The 19,257-nt window shown below is 46.8% G+C and overlaps 2 protein-coding genes across 2 annotated transcripts; both read right to left on the reverse strand.

Annotated features, from left to right (window-relative positions):
- Nucleotides 1-10,448: 10,448 nt before the first annotated feature.
- On the reverse strand, nt 10,449-11,072 carry LOC127338493 (uncharacterized). Its single transcript, XM_051364582.2, has one exon. It carries the CDS (start codon nt 10,968-10,970, stop codon nt 10,746-10,748), a length of 225 nt encoding a protein of 74 aa, XP_051220542.1. The 5' UTR covers nt 10,971-11,072; the 3' UTR covers nt 10,449-10,745.
- Nucleotides 11,073-17,839: 6,767 nt separating this feature from the next.
- On the reverse strand, nt 17,840-19,063 carry LOC139837618 (uncharacterized). The gene is made up of 2 exons (XM_071826978.1): nt 18,344-19,063; nt 17,840-18,263 (listed from the first exon to the last, which is right to left on the reverse strand). Exons 1-2 carry the CDS (start codon nt 18,560-18,562, stop codon nt 17,883-17,885), a joined length of 600 nt encoding a protein of 199 aa, XP_071683079.1. The 5' UTR covers nt 18,563-19,063; the 3' UTR covers nt 17,840-17,882.
- Between the last annotated feature and the right edge of the window lie 194 nt (nt 19,064-19,257).

Consider the following 19,257-nt stretch of genomic DNA (forward strand, 5'->3'; position numbering starts at 1 on the left):
AAAATCAAGTCCAAACTCAGTACATACAAAACATATAAGCTCTTCCATGTTGCAAGATTGAAAATCATCAAATATGTTTTCTCATGTATCCCCGTCTACTATATGTCAAATATCCCTTTTATCAAAAATAATATTGCTAAGCTCACTACTAAAATTAGAAACCATCTAGTGCACTGGTACTAGAGGAAACAAATTCAAGAAGCTTGTGTCTAAGAGCTTGGAAGGGCATTTGTGCACCAAAGAATGAAGGAGACCAGGCATTCAAAATATTCAAGCCATGAACAAAGCTCTCATTCTTATGGCACCTTGGAGGATTGTTTATCAACCAAATGATTTTCTACATGTTGTTCTGAAATCTAAATATTTTTCAGACTCATCCATTTGGGGCCTAAAATCAAATATCCCCAAATCATCTTTCTAGGCCCATCACCAAAATCATGCCCATTCTTAAATCTCATTCCATCTGTCAGATCACTCAAGGCCAAATATCAATATGGAGTAGCCCATGGTTCCAAGACTAGGTACACATACGATGATCTTTTTTTTTTTCGAGGTGGCACATACGATGATCTCATCATCGAACCGGCAAACTTTGTCTACCCAGCTCATGTGAGAGACCTCTGGCTTTCCAATCAACATGTTTAGAACCATGAAATTAGTGACATGCTCTTTCAGCAACCGTTAGTGAATACAATTAATCCAAATCTAATCACACACTCGCCGACCGAAGACATTATGTGCTGGAAAATAACTCCTAAAGTAAATGTAACACTAAAAGTGCATATTGTGCTTGTCTTGAAAGATTGCAGGAGCTCTTCAAACCTATGCGAAGACAAGTTCAACATGCTACTATTCAATTGTTGAACCAAATTTGGAAGAACAAGCAAATAATGCCAAGAGATCGAAATTTTGGGTGGAGAGTTTTGAGGAGAGCTATGCCAACATGAGCTCGGGCAGGTAAGTACTCTACTCACATTGGCAAACTTTGTTCTAGATGTGGGGTAGAAGAAAATGATACACATTTATTCTTTACATGCCCTTTCTCTAGAGTGGTTTAGTTCAATGCGCCCTTGTTTACTTGTTCAAAAAATCTAGTAGGTAATAGCAATTGGCTTACACAAACCATTATGAACTTTTTAAGCATGAACCACCCACTGGTTCTCTACCAAATATTTTGACGTTTATGTGGTGCATTTGGAATCCTAGGAATGATAATCTATTTGGCCGGAAACAAATTTACCAGATGGCTCAAAGCGATCAAACATAATCTAGTTGGTCAATGCACTTGATGTTGCTTATTCACAGGTCCAGCCTACTCTTTCTTCTTTGCGGGTCAAACAACAACCTATCTGCATGCCGAAGCCAGTCTGCCTCAACCTGGAGCGACTATCAGATCAATGTGCTGATCAAGAGATCCAAATTTTTCTATGATACAACCTAGAAAACAAAAAAAAAATGTTCCAGGCTGCAGGGAGCTGCCTCGACAGGTATTGGCATTTATTGCAGGAACAAGGAACTTCCATGACAGTCTTCATGCAGGCTTCAAGCGAGTTAGTGCAGGCTTCAAGCGAGTTAGTGCCGTCGGTGCTCTTGGCTGAAGCTACAACATTCCTTGCAGCAAGTGTCCCCAATGTCCTCAACCTAAAGGAGGTGACCTTTCTCACGGACAACAACACATTGGCTATAGCTTCAGCTTCAAGACATGCATTGCAGGTTTCTTGGGAAATTAGGAAACACATTGCTGATTACATCCAAATGACACATACTCTTCATCCAACAATTTTTCATGTCAAAAGGGATCTCAATGGAGTTGCACACAACTGCACACGTTAGGAGATTAGACAAGACTAGCTAAATACCCGTGCGTTCACCTTCCAGAACCTCGTTCTAATATGCGATAGTAGTAAATATGCGATTCACCTTCCAGAACCTCATTCTAGTCCTATTTAATAGTAGTAAATATGCGATTCACCTTCCAGAACCTCGTTCCCGAGTATATCTTCAATTCTTCATAAGTTCCTCGATGCCCGAGTACATCCTCAGGATTCTTGTCCTTCAGGCTTCAGCATATAGATTCCAACAAGACCATATTTCCTTCTAATATCGTTGGCTAGCTCCTCAGATTGGTTCTAAAAAAACGCACTAGCACACATAGGGAAAACAATTCTGCCGATGGTGAGTTTTGCTGAAAAGCAACCGGCTGCCCTAGCGAAACATGTGTCTACCTCGCTATTACTAAGTACCAACTTGACAAAGGGGAGTAAAATTGCTTCATGGTGTCTCATATCTGCACAACAATCAGGTGCGCAGCCCCCTGAAAAACATCAATTGCCGCGGTTATGTGTTCCAGCCACTCGATCAGTACTCGTGGCATGTAGTGTATCTGTGTATCCCTGCACTTGGTGTTACTTGTTCGTAGTGACATCTAGCAGTTTTTTTTTTGTCAAACGAGCCAGTGTTAAATAAAGAAGAGTACCAGATCATGAAAGAATTTGATACTACCAAGAGAAAAGAGAACATGATTTCTGATGTCATCATCGTACATGCACGATAGTAGGATACTGCTAGGAACAGAAAACGTAGCAGGAGACTATTTAGCAGAAGAAGGAAAATCTGCGGCATCGGGCCAAATCTGAGAACAAAAGGAGGAAATTTAAAATCGAGAACAGAAATCTCCCATTGTTCTTTTTCTCATTGTACGTGTTCATGCGCGATCAATGTACCCTAATTCCGAAGAACGGACGGGGCTAAGCAGCGGAGTTTGCGGCGGCGTCCGCGCATGCCACTGCCGCCGCCCCTCGCTGTCGTAGTGTATGGCCCCGTTAAACTCCAGCGGCTGGCACCTCTGGCCGAGCAGTATCGCTCGCCGCCACACGCATGTCTCGTCGGCGTCGTCATCCGTCTTGCGGCCGTCCTGGCCGCGCTCGAGGAATCTTCTGCTCGTCGCCCCTGACGGCCCCTTCAGCTTCCTCGCCGTCTTCGGCTTCACGAAAGGGCTGAGGGTGTCGCTGCCGCTGCCGCAGGAGAAGAACGGTAGTCGGCGAGTGGCGGAAGAGGACGACGTGATCCTCTTGTTCCGGCGGCGTAGCCTCAGCCGGTGGGCGATGGAGGAGAGGAGGAAGGCCATGGCATCGAACATGGCGTGATGATTCTTCGATTGCTAGGCGGGGTGGGTGCCAATGGAGTAGATTGTACTGAATGGGGTTTACGAAGGCTATTAATATGGGAGCTATCCTCTTGTAGATCAGTGTACCGTTTGACACCTCGGATCTCACATGAAGAAATTCAGGAACGGTATTTCGAAATGGACGACCGAGCAGTCGATTGGGCAGAAGAGGTTGAAAGTTTAGCGGACAAGTTGTTACATTTCGAAAGCGGGGATTTATTTGGAGAAATAAATAAAGCTCTTTTTTTTTTATCTTGGAGAAATAAAGCTCTGGCACACACGCGTCATGAATAGCTACTCTGTGGAAAAAGGCAAGGCGGCGATTTTCAAGGTATTGGATTTTGTCCGGAAAATTCTAATTCCAGACTAAATTCGTCCATTTTGTCAGGGCCAGTAAGTCTATCTACCGGATAAATGTTTTGGGCTCTCTTTGAATTTAAAGCCCATTTGACCATAGCCCACGATAGGCTGCTCCTTATCCTTTCTAACTCCGTCGTCGTCAGCACACAACTCAGCCATTTCTCATCCAATTTTCGGTTCAATTTCATTGCAGATTTCAAATTTTGGTTTGTGCTTTTCATTTGAAAGTTTCTGAACTTTTCCGAAATACTGAATTTCGCCCATCTCGTCCAGGGGGCGGTAAAAATCGTAAAACGAAATCCAAAACCTCGGCGATTCTGAATTGCAAGACCAATGGATGGCCTTGGTGGTGGGTGCTCAGCTCCACATGTGCATAGTGCGGCAATGACATCCGTGATGAGTGATGGTTTTGTTGTGGCAAGACCTTGCTAATCGACTTCTTGTTCCGACGTATCTTTCTCTTAGACTTCCCCTGCTGTGAAGTCAGAGTCGCCGCCTTGGGTCGCATGTGGTGGCAATGACGTGCGAGGGGTTCATCGCCTTAAGTCTCCTCTTCGGAGCTCGTCTTTAGAATTGGACTATCTACTACGAGAAGAGTCATCTTTCTAGGTAGTCGCTCTTAGTGAAGTTGGAGTCGCTGAAAAGTTATGATGATGATCTTGATAGGCAACCTCGACATTGATCCCCGTTTTCAGCGGTGTGTGATGTTTGCGTTGTTTGCCAAGGTGGTTGTGTGCCCTCAGGATGATAGTGTACCTTGATTTTTTGGCTATGGTGTTTGTACCAGTTTTCTTCTGATTTCCCGCTAATTAATCGGCTAACTTTTTAGTTAATAAAAGGGCAAGTTTTTTTTTGCCTTCTTTGTAAAAATGAGAGTTAAATTAGCAGAACTCACTTTAAGATGCGTGCACGTGTATTCTTACTCGTTCCTGAAAGAAAATCGCAGCGCCCAATTTCTAAGTGCTTTTGTCCACCAGGGAACAGTTTAGAAGAGTCAAGAAAGGTACAGAGGAAGCACTTGTCTTCCACGGCACTACCACCGGTACCAGCACCAGCTTCTCAGTTCTCATCTAGCAACGACAATGGCCATCTCTCTGCAGCTGCCCCCTCCGATCCTTGGCCTTCCTCCTAGAATCAGCTGCACGGGCAGAAGGACACGGGTGTGTACTGTTAGCTGCAAACATACTCAGGTACGAAATTATGCGAATTCAATTTGTGGGTCTCGAGAATTCTTCTACATGAACACACCGAATTGTTCTGGATGATAGATTGGATAGCACCAGCCTGTTGGTAGATCGGGTGATCGAAGTTCTTAGATTTTTCTGTAAATGCACACAGTAGTAATTAGAAGCATGACGTACAAATTCCATAACCAGAAAAGCACACTTCTCTGCGAAAATAGCAGATTAGGGATAAGAGCTCGATCCGTGATTTAGAGTGAGAAAAATGATGGAACATCCTAGAAGTGTACTTTTGCTCGCAGAAATGGTGGGCCAAATACTGAATCCTGTTTGTCTTAGAATGAGTTACCTGGTAAATTTAGTAGATCCAGCAACTGCCGGCTGTCGATGTGTTTGTGAGGATTCAGATATTCAACTTTTCAGTCTGTTCGGGAGATTATAGGACAAAAAAATTCTTCATGTTTGGTCTGCCTCTTCTGCAATTATGTCTTGCCAACCCTCTTGTTTTCTGAACTCTGTCAACTTCAGTTTCAGAGACAAAATAACAGGCGAAACCTTGGATATAAGTTCGGTATTCACGAATTGACTCCACAGCATGAATGATTCATACAGTCATATATACTACTGTATTAAACATGCAGACCACTCTATCTCTAGGTAGCCAACTACTACTATCTCTAGCTGAAACCTAAGACTGTTGGACCCGAAGTCATCTTCCTCTTGTACTCCGACTTAACATGTTTTTTAGTTTCACGCGTCAGTTAATAATTCCTACAGCCTCGATCGGGGCACTAACGCCCCAGTTACTAAGCAGTGTAGCCCTTCCTCCTGCAGTCAACGGATGTCCATGGAGCAAGCCTAACAAGCACTAGCAGGACATCCCGTAGAGGTACCCTGGCATACATTTCGGCTGCCTTCTTGGCGACTTTCCTGGTGGTTGATCGTGCAGAAGCTAGAACATCGAGGCAAGAGAACAAGAGGAAAGTAATGGAGAAGCTGGAGAAGACACGGGAGAAGGCGTTGGGCCCAAAGGTGAAGAATGAGGACACCGGCGAGAAGGAGTCTGTGGCGAACTTGCTGATCCCTCCTGCTTTGGTTGATGCTTACATCAAGGCATAATGTGAAATTTATGTTGATTCTCAGTGGTCACTGTCCTGAATGTAATAGTAACTCTTGAAATTAAGAAGCCTGGCCAAAGAAGTTTCCTGTCTATCTACTGCATTGTTCTCGATTTTCATTATGTATACAGATTCTTCATGTTTCTATTCGTTATACAAAGTGTATATACATATAAAACCTTAGGATGTGTTTGGTAGCCTGCAGACCCTCTAAACAGGGTGCTCGGTACGAAATCGAAACGATTGGTTGGTTGCATGAGGCCTCCGTCTCCCACAAGCGCGAAGAGCAGCGCTGAAGCAGGCCCGACGACAACGCCCGAATCAACCATTTTTGTCGAGCCATATCAGGCAATGCAAAAGCGGGCGCGCGCGAGCACGCGGCAGCTATGACCGGGAAGGCGGGAAATATGACATTCCTTGCCATGTTTCCGCCATGCATACCCCTAGCCCCCCCCCCCCCCCCCCCCCGTTCACCTCTCTGCTTGGAACCCTCACCCAAAATTCCTCTTTTTCCTTATTGGGCACATGTGGTGGTGGTAGGCCGCTGTAACGCGGATCTACGCTCCCCATCGATTGTCCAAATCCGGCTACGGACTTGGGCGGCGGCTTGGATGCGGATCTGCGTGCCCCGGCGATTTCTTCTACTCCTGCCGGCAACGGTCTTGGGATGCGGATCACCCTCATTTCATCTCCCCGGCTTGTACTCCCTGCTTATCTATGATAGAGGTAAACGAGTTTTCTCGTGGTCCCCTTCTCCATGTCGTCTCGATTTAGATGGTACTGATGCTAGAACCGGTCAATTAGGTCGATAGCATGGCACTCATCCACCAGGAGCGGCACTAGTATTTGTCATTTATGCCTAGATCTTGATGTTCACAAGAGAGCTGTTAGGCGCGTTGCTTATCTGCGGCTCACGTAAGGGCCTATCTTGGCCCAAAATAGCCGGAGAGGGTAGCTAACCCGAACTATATCTACAACTACAACGATGTAGAGGCTCTCCAAATGCTCCAAATGAAAAGAGCCCCATTCTTTGAACTAGTGAAAAGGCTAAGGGTGGATTCTTGGAGGATAGCATCCACACCTCCGTGGAAGAACATGCTGCTATGTCCCTTCATGTGGTAGGTCATAAACAGAGGTTTCGAGCCATCCACAACATATTTAGAAGATCCATGGAGACAATATCTCTCTAGGCAATTGGGGAGCTTAGATATGAGATGATCAAACCCCTATCAAGCCAAACTCCTCCAAAGATACTGAACAACTTTCGGTGGATGCTATATTTTCAGGTGAACACTTGTACAATTATTCTCGTGGTTTCACAACTCTAAAAATGGTCCAGAAATATGACTACAATTTGTTCATCTTGCAGGATTGTATTGGTGTTATTGATGGTACTCATATCACTGCCAAAGTTTCGAGAGCAGGGGCTGCATCTTACAGGGGGATGAAGAACTACACAAACCAGAATCTGCTTGTTGTTGTTGACTTTGACATGAAGTTCACATACGTGCTTTCTGGTTGGGAAGGATCTGCACATGATTCAAACATCCTTGCGGGCGTCATGTCTAGACCTGATGGTATCAATATCCCTCCAGGAATAATTCTACCTTGGTGATGTTGGTTGTGGTTGTCACCCTAGGATTCTTCCTCCCTTCAGATCGACAAGGTACCATCTCAACGAGTTTAGCACCTTGCCGAAAAATCCCAAGGATTTGTTCAATCTACGATACTCAAGCCTGAGGGTCACCATTGAGAGCATTCATTTTTTTGAAGAACAAATTCAAGATCCTTTATCAGTGTCCGCCCTTACTGCACACAGGTAAAGCTTGTGCTTGCATGTTGTATTATATACAACTGGATATTAGGTTATGGCCTAGATGACCATATACTAGATGAGGAAGATTTCAGCCAGATTACATTGACGTTGGCCACGGTGTTGAATCAACTCACGACGCAACTTCGAAGAACAAGAGGACGGAGTGGGCAGAGGCAATGTGGGATCAAAGGTCACGCCACCATCTCAGAAGAAGAAGGACCCCCTTACCCCTCATGATGAACCGTTTGTGTACTGATACTTCATTCGTAGTAGCTAGGGTTGTGATGATGACATGTTTGCGCACAACTTAATTCATAGTAGTTAGGGTCGTGATGATGAAGTTCTTGTAAACTATCTACTCTAGTATGTCTTATCTGCTATGTGTGATTGTGGTGGTAAGGTCATCATTGTGGGATGTGGTTAATAGACACATGGGTCGGATGCACCCAAATACACAAGTTTGCATTACTCATATCAAAAGTGCCTGCATGCAATCCACCAAACGGGCTACGCAAAGTACTTCAACTCATACTTGATAGGCTACCAAACGAGCTGCAGAATATGGTACCAGGGGCGAAGTGAACGTACCAATAATGGGTGTGCATAGTACACCTGAAGTTACATTTTTACTCATATTTATTTGATGTATATTTCTTTGTATTTAAGTTACACATAGGGTATACAAGCTACTGCCATAAAATAATGGGTGTACATTTGTACACCCAAATGTACACCCATGTACTGATCTGGCTCCGTCTATGCATGGTACAGTGCATCTATTTGCTCTGCATTGTCCACGAAGTACTACTCAATTGGGCCACGAAAAGGCTGCAGCCTACCAAACATGTTGTCTTTATCTAACTGTTGAAGACGGCATATTTAACTGTTTTTTTTTTTTTAACTGAAAGGAGGAACCTGGACTTGCATTACTTCGGCGGTAGGTGAACATTTATCGATAGAACATTGCGAAATAAAGGTAAAACTACTAGGCCCCACAATTTTACAAAGAACACCCCATATAGGATCATGGAAACGTGATCGAGTCCTTCTCAACGCTGGCGACTGACAGCCTCTAGGATCCACCCCTTCTACTACCGCCGGGGACTACACTACTTGGGAGAGGCGAAGCTTGCGAGGTGGAGAAGATCCTCCAATGGACCAGAACAGAACACGACAGAGGTGGGACTGATTCAATTTTTATATTACGTGAGAATCTTGGGTGATTTCTTTTGTTGATCAAGAGGAGAGGATTTTTTTTTCTTATCTTGATTCGAGCCTTTTCTTTTCTTAGATTGGGTTGAAATTAGAATTTGAGTAGATTGGGACTGACATGCCGTGGGCATAAAGTTACTCTCACGAGTCATGAATCATGGTCTCATCGCGGAATCTGCATTGTACAACGAACCATATACCACAGCCAAGCAGGTAAAAGTTAGCACAATAGCCCATGCTGGACATTCTTCCTAACTCGATCTCCGCTGCCCCCTCTGCATCAGCGGCCACACAAGAGGCATGCGGCATGCCGCCACGGCTCTCATCCGCCAGAGTCCCGATCCGGTGGGTTCCTGCGGCGGCGGACTCTTCAACATCAACAGCAGGAACACAGCCACGAGTACTAGCCCGACTCTGATTCTCAGCGCTTAATGCATGTACGTAACAGTATCATGTCTCCTGTCAGACTCGCATCCGGCAGCGACTCGTTTACCAAGTTCGACTCGGTTTGCTCAGTTCATCCTGGGAGTATATAGCAATGCGCACATGGGCTATTGGCCAATGCAATACGAGAAGAGGAATCACAGCTTAGACGAGACGAATTGCACGACGGGAACCCCTGACATGGCGACGATCGTGGAAACAACAACCAACCCCGAGATGGCGCCGCCCTGCTACGCCGGCCGCAAGCGGCCTCACGCGCTCACGCTGCCGCTGGTCATCTACGACCATGCTACCGCGGCGCAACACGCCCAGCGGAAGACCAACATCTCGGCGAATGCCGGCGCTTTGGTCCCGTTCATGGCGGCCCCGCCAATCGATGCCGTCCCACTCGCGGCCGCCGCGCCCAGCCGGGCCGAGCCGTCGTGGATCCGCACGAGACTGTTCCGGCAGCTGGGGATTCGGGTCGACATGGAGGTGCGCTTCATCGGCGAGAAGACCGTGACCGACACTGACCTGGACAAGCGGCAGAACCGCTTCCGCCTCCCGAACGACGGCGTGCAGCACACTCTCATGGGGATGATCTCCGACGCTGAACTCAAGTCCGCCGACCTGCTGCACGAGGATGGCCCCAGGCCGAGGCCGCCGAAGCAGGCGCGGATCAAAGGTGAGCAGGGCGGAAACAGGACGAAGAGCGCGGGGAAGAAGCACGTCGGGCTTCCCGTGGTCGTGGTGGACGCCGACGGCCGCAGGAAGCAGATGAAGCTGAAGCAGTGGGAGAGCAGCCGCAGCACGGTCATCCATGGAGATGGGTACAGGAACTTCGTCGTCCAGCAGTGCGGCTTCAAGCTGGACGACGTCGTCGAGATCTGGGCCTTCAGGGAGAAGCCGTTCCACTACTTCGGCGTGGACATGTGTGTGGAGGGGCCTCTGCATATCCTGATTGCTAAGAAGGAGCAGCAACTAGAAGCATAGACAGGAGGCGAAATAGTTTGATTATTATTTATTTGTTTGTTAGTACTCAGATTTCCAGCAATCATAGACGAGTTCTCAACTATTAATAACTCGCAGCATACTAGACGAAATTTTGTCTAATGCAATGCTCATGTATAGTACCTTTCTCAGTTCTGTTTAGTTGTTACTACTTTTTTTTTTTTTGAACAGTAGTTGTTACTACGTAGTACATTCTTATTAGCTGAAAAAGAGAAGAGGGAAAATACATTGCCAAGCAAAATACTCGTAATGCAGTTGCTTTACATCGACGAAAAACTCTGTGTACAGCCACCGCAAAGCTTCGCAAGTTTCTACAACACAAACAACGCTTTTATTGAACACATAATTCCACATTGAGATACGAACGTCCTAAATCCATCTCATGACATTGCCTGACAAGCCGATTCGATCAGGCGAACGGCGTCACCACCGACGAGGATTCAGCAGGCGGCGGTCGATTAGATGGGGATTGCTCCGTTGACGCGCGGGTAGACGACCCCAGCTGGGTGGCCCATGATGCGGCGGCCCTTGCGGCGGCGGAACAGGAACACGGCCGCGCCCAGCGGCCACTCCACCACCCCGGCCACGACGAGCGCCACGAATCCGAGCGTCGGGCCGATTACCTTACACCGGCACGGGTTGCTCCTCGTCCCGCACTGCACGCAGATCGGTACGAAGGCCATTGATGCTTCAGAACCGGGAGCCTCTCTGCTTATCGAACCCTGGACTTGGCTTCGAATGATGATGATGGATAGATGCAAGAAACTGATGGTCAGCTTGTTAATCGTTGTGATGTGGTCAAGGCCTCGGCCACTCTATATAACATCCTTACGGCGAGGGCGCGTGGCACGATTAGGGCACCACGTGGGACGCTATCAACTTGGTTGCAAAAAGAAGGCGATGACTCGGCGTAGTGGTTCACTTCCACGTTGCCAAGGAGAAGCCACTGCAAATCCGGAGCCTACACGTGTGTTCTATCTTTCTTGGACTTCGCCAGAATCTTTTACGCGGGTAAGACGCTGCACCACCGTCACGCCTAGTGTCCTTCTTTTCTTACCCGATCCCACACGTCAGGGACAGCGAAATCAACCACGCGGATTTTTTTGCTTTTCCCCTTCTTAGCTGCCCTAATGCGACGCCACCACCCAGCCCTACCCGCCGCCCCGTCGCACCGCCGCAGTACACATCGTCTGCTGGGTCCTCGCCGCACGAAGAACAGGATCTCAGTCAGGGTAGGTTCTAGCGCGCACTTGTCGCCTGCGTCAGGGACAGCGAAATCGATCACTCGGATTTTTTTGCTTTTCCCCTTCTTTGCTGCCCTAATGCGACGCCACCACCCCAGCCCTACCCCGCCGCCCCGTCGCACCGCCGCAGTACACATCGTCTGCTGGGTCCTCGCCGCGCCGAAGAACAGGATCTCAGTCGGGGTAGGTTCTGGCGCGCACTTGTCGCCTGTTTGGGGCCAAACATCTGCCGATTGCGCCGCCCGGCCTCGCTGCCCACAACTTGTTCAATTGCGCCGGTAGCTATGGACATTGGCTGGTCATGAAGACAATGCGGTAGAGGTCAATATCATCTTATTTTCATGTAGATTTATAAGAATTTGGATGTCATAACTGAGACTACTTTGAATATGTTTATTTTGTTGTTTAAAACATCCTAATTCATGTGGACGCGTAAGCGATCAATTTTGTGTCCGCTGCCCGACGCAAACAGACGTACGTAACCATTTTGCGCGTCGGAAATGCATCGCCCATTAGAGATGCCCTAATAACGTAGTCCTTAGCTTGCGGCAGAACAAAAATAAAATCTGATGCGCCACGCGTAAGTCGTTCAGATATAAGCGCATTTCTATTAGTACTTATTTAAACCAATAGGCTGATCCTTTTAGCTTATGTAGTATTTCAGTATTTTATAAATTTTAAATTCCATGTGTATAGCAGTATATGTTAGTTTGAGTCTAAGTTGGTGAATCACAAGAGAGTGGTAGAGTACGTTAGACCTTATAAGGTGGATTGTTTCACCATTAAGTGAGTGAGAAAAGAACATGTACACACGTGTTTCTCCTCCTCGCTCCGACACGACGCACACAACATTTATGTTGAGTGGATTGAGCCTCGAGCTGTGATTTGCTTTCTTTTTTATTCACGAAAACAACTAGACACGTGTGGCATGCCGATATTGTCTACAGTTTTATGAACCTATATAATCTGTTGCCCGACTGCAATCAAAACACATATGATGCATAATTTAAGGTTTTGTCGCCTCTCTTTGCTTGTGCCACCAACGTAGCCTATTCTAGTCCACCCGTTGACGTGCACCGACGAACGGGATAGTGGATCTTCGAAACCAGTCGTCTTTGCGATCCTCCACGGGAGGAAATTTTGTCAAAAAGGACCACCTGCCCGACTGAAATGTCAAAAAGGACCACCTGTGAACGGAAATGGCAAAACTGCCGTGGCGGCACGACGGCCAGCCGACGCGTGGCGCCTGCCGCCGTAGCCGGTGGCGGCAGGGCCTGCCGCCGTCAGCAGTGGCGGCACGTCCGGCACCGTCAGCCGACCGACAACGGAGCGACGCCGACGTCGCCCTGCCGCCCGTGCCGGTGGCGGCACGCTGAGCTGGCAGGCCTGCCGCCACCACCGGTGGTGGCACGTCCTGCTGCCCCGACAGCCCTCCACAGTGCGCTAACGGCGCTGATTCCCACGCTGACGGCGCTGATTTCCACGCAAACTGTGTCAGATTCGGGCTGTCTCTGATTCTGAGGCTGTTTGCTCCGGTTTGAGTCTATTTGGCACTAGTTTTTGCACTTTCAGCTATATTAGAGACTGTAGTTGTACAGAAAATTGATTGTATGATTCTCCGACATGAGTTGACGTCCGCCGCTGGTACAGGACCGTGACCACCGAAAGTGGTTGTTTCACGTCCTTTATAAGTAGCAGCTGGCCAGCTATTCGTCTCATACGTTTTCATCTTTCTTCGCGTACGAGAGCTCACAGAAGAACAGCTCGAAGCAGCCCTCCCATGCCATTGTTCTTTAGTGATTGATTAGCTAACTGAGTCACTGATTGAGCCGCTAATTGGGTGCACGAAGCAGCGAAAGAAGAAAATTAAGGTGAGTTCTTGTAGATCGCCAATTTTATTCGTACATGCATATGTTAGCTGTTGCTATTTGTGGTGTAGTGTAGTATATTTTACTCTACTAATTAGGCAAGCAACATTGTATTAGCATATTATGTACAGAGAGTGAGATTTTATGAAGGATGTAATTTAATTTGAAATAGAACAACACGTAGTGCAGCGTACTATTATTGCATGTATGACTGAAAATTAAAGAGATGGATAATTTGTTGAACTAATAACCGTATGTTAGGAACATGCTTTAACTCGCAAATTTTAATGTGTATTTTAGGTGGATTGAAGTATGCACATGCTCTCTCACAGTTATTACTTGGATTATTGTGGCGCGTAAATTATTATTTGGAGGAATATCTATCTGCAAATTCAGGTATATATATGATGTCTTTTAATATTTTGTCTTGTGTATTTTTTTGCCGTATTATTTAGAAAAGGAAGGATTAATTATTTCCGTAAAGTCTTACCGCCATGTTAGAATAAGTGTATTAATGAAATTATTAAAACAGTAATATGATTTAAGGTAGGATGTTACTAATATTATTTTTTAAAATCTGGTTGTGCGGTAGGTACGATGGAAAATTTGGTAGTGTACTATGGGGACGTTGTACGTGATGAATTCGGTGGGGTGGATTTCTCGAACTGCGACTCGATGGAAGTTGCAGTGATAGATATGGTCAATAGAGCATTTGCGGATGTAAGAAAAATCATCCGAGCCCCATTTGGTCAGGGGATGCGTGGACAGAGGATGACGGTTGAGGCTCTTATCGTCGTAGAAGGGAATGGACCTCCCCGTTGGGGTTTGCGGGAGGTAAAAAATGATACAAATTGGCGTACGTACATGAGGTTTGCAAGCACACCTGGTGCTGCTATGTACGGACGGCCGATGGTGTATGTGAAGTTTATTTCAGCTACTGATGATGCTGGAAGCAGTAGGAGCGCTGCAGAAGAGCAGCTGTCCATCACCGCAGGTCCTAGCACGGGCCTGTCGGATCAGCTTGCCATGACCGCTGCTCGTAGCATCGACCCATCGGAGCAGATGCCTAGCCACCATAATGTTGACCCAGGATATTGGTCCGCGGTCGTCGACATCAGCGAACATGTGGAGGGATTGCCTGAGGCGTTGGATGATGATGCTCGTTCATCTTCGTCCGAATCCTCGTCGGATGAAGAAGGAGTAGGTCCTCCCCAGAGGGCGGTCCCAGGTCCAATGGACGCTGACTTCCTGCAGACCATGACCATAAGCAATGAATTTCGGTCTGTTCCAGGCCTAGGAGAGGATAGTCTGCTAGTTGGGCAAAGTTTCCCTGACAAGGACTCCGCTGACCAGGCAATAAAGAGGTATGCATTGAGCATATCTCGGGAGCACAGAGTGAAGCAGTCTGATCGAAGTCAGCTAAAAGTGATATGTGTCAAATTGAATGAGGGGTGCATGGGGAGAGTGGTCGCTCGAAAGAGCTCTGGGGTATGTCAGCCCTGGCATATCTCAAAAATAGAACCACATAGTTGCGAGCAGGTGGGGGCTATGGCTAAGCACCGCAACGTCACCGCAAAATATTTGTCACATATCTTGCAAGTGGCGGTGGAAAAAGACATCAATGTTAGTGTGAAGACGCTGCAAGAGACTGCAGAAGATCAGATTGGCTTTTCTGTCAGCTCGGGAAAGGCAAGGCGTGCCAAGGAGGACATTTTCCAGAGGCTATATGGCACATATGAGCAAGCATATGACCTAGCCCCCAGACTGCTCCATCAGATATCATCAAGTAACCCGGGGACTCATGTATTCAGGAGAGATCGTCCACACCCCAGGGAGCAAAATGAAGAAATACTTGACCGTTTATTCTGGGCATTCCCGCAAGCTATACAGGCATTTCAACACTGTCGTCCAGTGTTGTCAATAGATGGTACCTTCCTCACTGGAAAGTACAAGGGCACACTCCTGTTGGCGATCGCAGCAGATGCAAACAATCAGCTCCTTCCTATTGCATATGCATTGGTGGAGAGCGAGAACAAAGATAGCTGGTTCTGGTTCTTATGCTGCTTGAAGATTTCAGTTGTCGGAAATCGCCCCAATGTTTGCATCATCTCTGATCGCAACACGGGGCTATTGAGTGTGCTCGAGTTTATGAAGGTGGCACAAGATCCAGATTGGGGGTGGCCCGATCTAGAGACAAGGTGGTGCATGCGGCATTTGGCAGCCAATTTTTACTCAAAGTTCAAGAACAAGGATTGGTTCAAGCTGTTCAAGAGAATGTGCATGCAGAAGACAGAAGAGAAGATGAATGCAATTTGGAGTGGAATCAATGCCGAAATTGAGAAAGCTGCGTTGCCACAGAGAACAGATCGGAGGGGCAATACCAGGACAGTTAATCTGTCTACGTGGATTTCCGAGAGTTGCCCCGATTTAACCAAGTGGGCGCTTTGTCACGACTCTGGGGCACGGTACGGCATAATGACCACCAACATGTCAGAGGTGTACAATGGTGTGCTGAAGGGTGTGCGCGCCCTCCCTATCACGGCGTTGATTACTGAAACTTGGAACCGGACTTTGTCGTACTTTGCAGACAGAGTCCAGGTTGCCAACGCTCGGGACGCACTGAACAAGCCATGGTCTGAAAAGATGCAGCGACATCTAGACGAGAAAGCAAAAAAATCACAAAGCCATGGTTTCCGTCAAATTGACGCACTTAGGAATAAGTGGGAAATACATGTACGCGCCAAGTTTGTGAGAGGCCACCACAGAGGCTCAAGAAAGCATGCTGTCACCCTCGGAACTAGCTCGTGTGAGTGCAGTTGTAACAAGCCAAAACTTTTGGGATACCCTTGTAGTCATGTCCTCAAGGCTGCTTCAGCACAGAACATCAGCGTGCAGTCCTATATATCTCCGTACTTCAACACATACAACCTACTGCACACATGGAATGGTGAGTTCTGGACATGGGGCATTGGGCAGCACTATAGGGATGTATGGCCGGATAAATCCACCATATGGGTTCCGGACCCGACGTTGAAGAGGACCGCGAAGGGTCGACGTCAATCTCGCCGTCATAGAAATGACATGGACCATAGTCAGTCGGGAGAACCACGCCGTTGTCGCGTTTGCAGATGTCCCGGTCATGCGCGAAGGGAATGCCCGTACCGTAGCAACAACAACCCAGCTTGATGTAATATATTTATAATAATTTGTGCGCATGATTTGCTGTAATAAAATTATGATTATTTCTATTCATAGTGTGATGTAATAAATTTATAATTATTTCTATTCATAATGTGTTGTAATATATTTATAATAATTTCTATTCATAATGTGTTGTAATATATTTATAATAATTTCTATTCATAATGTGTTGTAATATATTTATGCCAACCTCCTACGCGGAATCCATCATATGCACGCGTCGACTCATCTCTACTTGACCGCTCACAATCAGCTCGCATGTCTCCGCCCCATGGCGCCACACAGGTATTATCAGATACATTTAAAATTATAAATGCGCGTACGTTCTTCTACAAGATTTTACAATAAATATTATCTTCTGCGCATTACAAATAGGAGGAGAATATTTTCTCTACTAATCCGTTCGGGGAACGATTTTCATACACCCAAGGGGAGACTTCAAACGTCGACAACACCACTCGCGTATGTTCATATTTTATAAATAATCACTCATACAACATAAAATTACGCCTATTATTTACGAATATTTTCCATCCGCAGCAATCTTTTGAACCTAACTGGTCAGAGACGGAAGCTGGACTCGGCTACAATATGCCTCCTCCACAGGTTCCTTCAATTTTAATATATAATTTCTCCCATAAAAATATTCATGTCTATTACTTACAACTAATTTTTTTTACGCAGCAATCTTTTGACATGATAGCTGGTTTCGGCCACAATATGGCCCCGCCACAGGGTACTGAGCATATGCAGGAAGAATACTATCCCGGAACTTCTAGTCAACCTGAGAATCAAGGGATATTTAATGAATTCTTTGGAGCTGACATTATAAGCACACAAGGCAGTTTAATTCCTCCGGCGACACAATCTCAACATGTATTACAAACTCCACCACAGAACTATGAGGCCCACACAGATGAGGAGCACGAACAGTACGGTCGAGGTTTGCGCCAACATCGTATACCAAATCCTTGGTCGCCTTCTGGTGCTAAGCAGAGACCACCACGCCGTCGTCGATAAGGGTGATATGTTGACGACTCTGCCATATTACTATTATTTCTATCTATGTATGACCTATGTATGAGACATATTTCTATAATTTCGAATAATTATTCAACCAGTTTTTCAAAATAAGATACATGCACATGCAAAAATACAACATAAAATGAAGATACATCGGCAATGCCAACACCACAACTTAAAATAAACGCTACGACGCAATTTAAGATACAACGCGAAAGTAAACAGAATTTAAAATACGTAGTTACTACAACAGATCACTCTATTTGCCCTGCGTCCAGCGTGGCCATTTTCCAGTCTTGTCGCCGCGTTCTTCTGCTGCCTGCGCCTCAGCAGCCCTTTCTCTTAATCTCTTTCTTTCCGCTTCACGGGCCTCCCTGCGCACCTCTTCCTCTGCATACCTACGTGCAGCCTCATCATCCATCCGCTTCTGATTTACCTCGCGATTTCGAGCTTGCTCTGCCCTTAATTTTTGTATCTGTCTCTCTCTTTCTGCTTTATCATTAGCAATAGCCTTTTCGAAACGCTCCTCCTCATGGAACCTTGCCCACGCACGCCTCTGTTTTTCCTCCACCTCACGGCGAGCCCAATCCGGCTGCTCCTGGTCTATCCAGTGAAACCAGTTGCAAAGGGGCGGCGGAGACTGCAACAAAAACAAGACGATAAATAAATAAAAATTAATGACATACAAATATGATTTTTAATCATGCTGTTACAACATACCGCAGGTCTCGAGGACGATGAACTTGTATGTGCGGGTGGATCATGATCGTAGTATGCGCACATGAAATATTTCATGCCGAACTTATCCGAAAAATCCACCACTTCCTTCACCTTCGCAAGGCGGCCGCACCAACACCTCTCTGCTCTAACCCCCGGCGGCAAAGTTGCATTCTTTCCCTTCATCGGTCTAAAATCCTGGTCTGAGCAAGGCACACTCATGCTGGCTAAGGTATGAGCACTTGTGTACCAAATGATATCAGCGAACTGAGCGAGAGAATTAGGCACACTCGACGCTGGCTTTTATAGCGAACTGAGCGAGAGAATTAGGCGGGAAAATTTAGCAGAACATGCCTCAATCAGTGCAATCAGCCAAAAAGCAGTACAATAATTCGAAAAAGTACATGGAAATCAGCGCCGTCAGCGCGCTGTGCAGGCCTGTCGGGGCAGCAGCACTTGCCTCCACCGGTGGCGGCGGCAGGCATGCCACGTCGGCGTGCCGCCACCGGCAAGGGCGGCAGGCTGCGGGCCGTTGTCGGCCGGCTGACGGTGCCGGACGTGCCGCCACTGCTGACGGCGGTAGGCCCTGCCGCCACCGGCTACGGCGGCAGGCGCCACGCGTCGGCTGGCCGTCGTGCCGCCACGGCAGTTTTGCCATTTCCGTTCACAGGTGGTCCTTTTTGACATTTCAGTCGGGCAGGTGGTCCTTTTTGACAAAATTTCCCACGGGAGATGATGAATTAGGTTTTCGAAAAGTCGATATGTGTGGCTGCTTAAGTTGTTCATCACGGGTAATCTACGAAACAAATCGAGCGCTCCCGCATACCGTTATCTCCGTCCTCGTCAACAATATTACTGCTGGATCAATAACTGTTTTATCTACAACCAATCAGTCGATAACTATTTTTATCTACAAC

Source organism: Lolium perenne, chromosome 3, assembly GCF_019359855.2.
Source record: "Lolium perenne isolate Kyuss_39 chromosome 3, Kyuss_2.0, whole genome shotgun sequence".
NCBI classification, from domain to species: Eukaryota; Viridiplantae; Streptophyta; class Magnoliopsida; order Poales; family Poaceae; genus Lolium; species Lolium perenne.